Source organism: Uranotaenia lowii, unplaced genomic scaffold (assembly GCF_029784155.1).
Source record: "Uranotaenia lowii strain MFRU-FL unplaced genomic scaffold, ASM2978415v1 HiC_scaffold_789, whole genome shotgun sequence".
In the NCBI taxonomy this organism is placed as follows: domain Eukaryota; kingdom Metazoa; phylum Arthropoda; class Insecta; order Diptera; family Culicidae; genus Uranotaenia; species Uranotaenia lowii.
In genome coordinates this window covers 22,137-25,000 of record NW_026598743.1, presented here as the reverse complement: position 1 = coordinate 25,000, position 2,864 = coordinate 22,137, and the positions used below count along the sequence as shown (strand labels likewise).

Here is a 2,864-nt window from a genome sequence, read left to right as displayed (position 1 = left end):
TCGTTAGCAGTGCACTGGTAAACGAGTCCGCTACCAGGGTGCTGTTCTCCTGCAGGAAGCTACTGGCATCGGCAGCTATGTGTAGCAACAACTGACAGGGCCCCAGGGCACTCTGCGATCGATCTTTGACCACCAGCACCAGATTGAGAGCACTGGCCCGGAGACAGATCTGTTTCACCAGCAGTTGATCGTCTAGGGTTAGGTGGGAAAAGAGGTTCTGTAACTTGAGACACTTGCGAATGAGCTGGGTCAAGGAATCTTTGAGTGGAGTTTGGGTCGGTTGTCCGGTGGTGGCCTCGTGAAGTTGTTCCATCAGTAGTTGTGTTCCGAGAAAGACTGCTGTGAAGTTTGCGGTTCCTGAAAAAGCAGGATCGATTTCTGCTAGTCGATCGAGATTTTCTTGAGCTGTTTTTAGGAGGTCCAAACGGGATCGAGGTGCTGTGTAAGAAAGTTGGACATTGTGGAGGAGAGTCTCAAGGAATTGCCGGGAGCCTGTTGATCCGGTAAGTTTGAGTTCTATCGATCTTCCACCGATGTTTAGAGGGGGTACAAAATTTGGCATTGTGTCACGGAGATAGGCGTAATGTTTGACGATTGTCTCCGGGAAGAGGCTTAACATCGGGGGAAGATGTTGAGCTGCGTTAAACAACATGATTAGGACACAGACATACGAGGGGTCTTCAACATCTCTCTCGGCACTATCAAAGAAAGGATGATCCTGAAGCAACTTTGGAGTGAGGATCATACATATTTCAGGATGTTTTTGTCCGACTCTTTGCATACACCCGAAAGTAGAGAGTCGATCTTCGGGGTACTTTAAAAGAACGTCCAGGATTTTCTGCACCACCAGTGAAAGACAATTTTTTGTTGACACTTTACAAGCTCCCAACATCAGATGAAGACCTTCTCGTACCTCAACTGAATAGTCTTCCAAGGCGCCCAACATGGTTTCTAGCTGATCTTCTCTCAAGATTATATGTTTCGAAATTGCAGTCAAGCTGTAGATTGCTCGAAGTCGAACATCTTCGATTTCATCGTTAAACATGTCCACTAAGAAATCCAAAGACGTGACTGCGAATAAAGGATTCTTCAGAGCCAATTTACACATTGAGTTGACGGAAGCTGTTCTGACTTCCATGAACTCATCCTCCAGTCCTTGTACTAAAGCTCCACAAGCACCTGAAGCCATCAGAGACACCGAATCTGCATTTACAAGCTCCTTCGGGGCATCATCTGCCCATTTTTTACCACTGGACCATTCACCGCTTGTAAAATGTTCTGCATTGCGTTCGTGCAAACTTTTCTTCTTTCGCATGTTGCTCATCAACTTCTTGTCTAAAGTTTGATGAAGAAACTTATCGCTAACTAAAGTCATCTCTCCCAGCAACTCAGCTGCTTGCGTCCTTATATGTAGCGACAGATCTGAAATCGCATTGCAAACTTTTCCGAAAGCATCATCAACCAATCGAATCTCCTGATCTGAATCCGGAACCTTGATTGGCTCTTCGGGATGCCTCTGGCCCAGTTCAAATATCATTTGCAATGCTTCTTTCCTAACGCATTCATAATCGTCTGTCAGTGAGCGACATGCCCTTGCATACAAAGCAGCTGGTAGCTCAACTCCTCTTTCACCCAACGTCAGCATCGATCGGAAAGCCTGTGCCCTCACCCTGGCATCTGACGAATCCGTATACTTCCCCACCAGCTCCAAACTTTCTTTTTCTGCATCCGAAACCAGCACAAATAATCCGAGCAGCAGAATAGCATGCCTCTGTACGTTGTAACTAGGCGAAAACAGCTTGCTCTTGGCAAAAAACACCATCTTATTGATGTAAGCCACCGACGGAACGATGGCCCGGCCAATCCTAGCCAACGTATGCAACCCTTGCGAAATAACCTTAGCCGATGGTTCCTGTTTGAGCAACCCGATCACCTCATCAATCAGCCCCGGGCAATCGATTCCCGTTTCGGCTGCCAAATCACCAAACAGAGCCAGTATTTTAACTCGCACCGCAGATTCCGGTTCCCGCTGAAAATGCTCCACCAGCTTGCGGACCGCTTCCGGGAATTCGCTCTCGTCGAATTGCATCGCGTCCGAGATTTTTATCAAAATCTTAAAAATAAATTTGAAATTGGATTTTTTTTTCAAGAAAATTCATGTTAACAGAAATTACCTGCAACGCGTCATTGCTATTGCTGGCATCTTCCAGAAGATTGACGTAGGCCAGAATCGAAACCGGAACGCCAACGGTTTTGCGGGCCGTCAACCGGATACGCTTGTAGATGCGGGCCGTGTTGCTGCTCGTTGATGGTCCCAACAGCTGCTGAGTTACCACCGCCGGTGCCGGTTCCTGAGGCAGAAGATGGGCGATAAAGATTGTAACGTTTTTGGACGCATTTACTACAATGACTTACCATTATGGTTTGCGTTGGCTCCGGAAGAGGTCTTTTCATCGCTAGTGCCATTTTTTAAGTGTTTTGTTAACGAAAAAACCGCAAAAATAGTAAAACAACTGGAGCCACTTTTGCGGATATTCTGGCAACGAATGTTTGTAAACAAATTGACAGGTGCTGACCTCTTGTGGTCGGAATGGAAACTTTTGAAGAATACACGATCAGAAAAAGTTACACAAAATCACCGAAAAATAATCCAAAATGCGCAATGAACTACACGGAGAAAAATGCTCAAGCAAAAACTTCTGTAGTAAATATTTAAAATAAATTCAATAAAATTATATAAAAGGAATGAAATAAACTTCCTATTCACAGTTGTTACAATTGACAAAAAAAATGGAATGAAAATCTCACGATATTAATATCACTCTATAATTATGGAATTCAACTTTTTTGTAAGAAAAATTTAC

General features: G+C 44.6%; 1 protein-coding gene across 1 annotated transcript; it reads right to left on the bottom strand.

Annotated features, from left to right (window-relative positions):
* Positions 1-4: 4 nt before the first annotated feature.
* On the bottom strand, positions 5-2,553 carry LOC129760848 (integrator complex subunit 4-like; the record flags this gene model as incomplete). Its single annotated transcript, XM_055758521.1, has 3 exons — positions 2,416-2,553; positions 2,175-2,351; positions 5-2,113 (listed from the first exon to the last, which is right to left on the bottom strand). Coding segments are annotated over exons 1-3 (2,337 nt in total), but the record flags the coding sequence as incomplete, so codon positions are not given.
* Between the last annotated feature and the right edge of the window lie 311 nt (positions 2,554-2,864).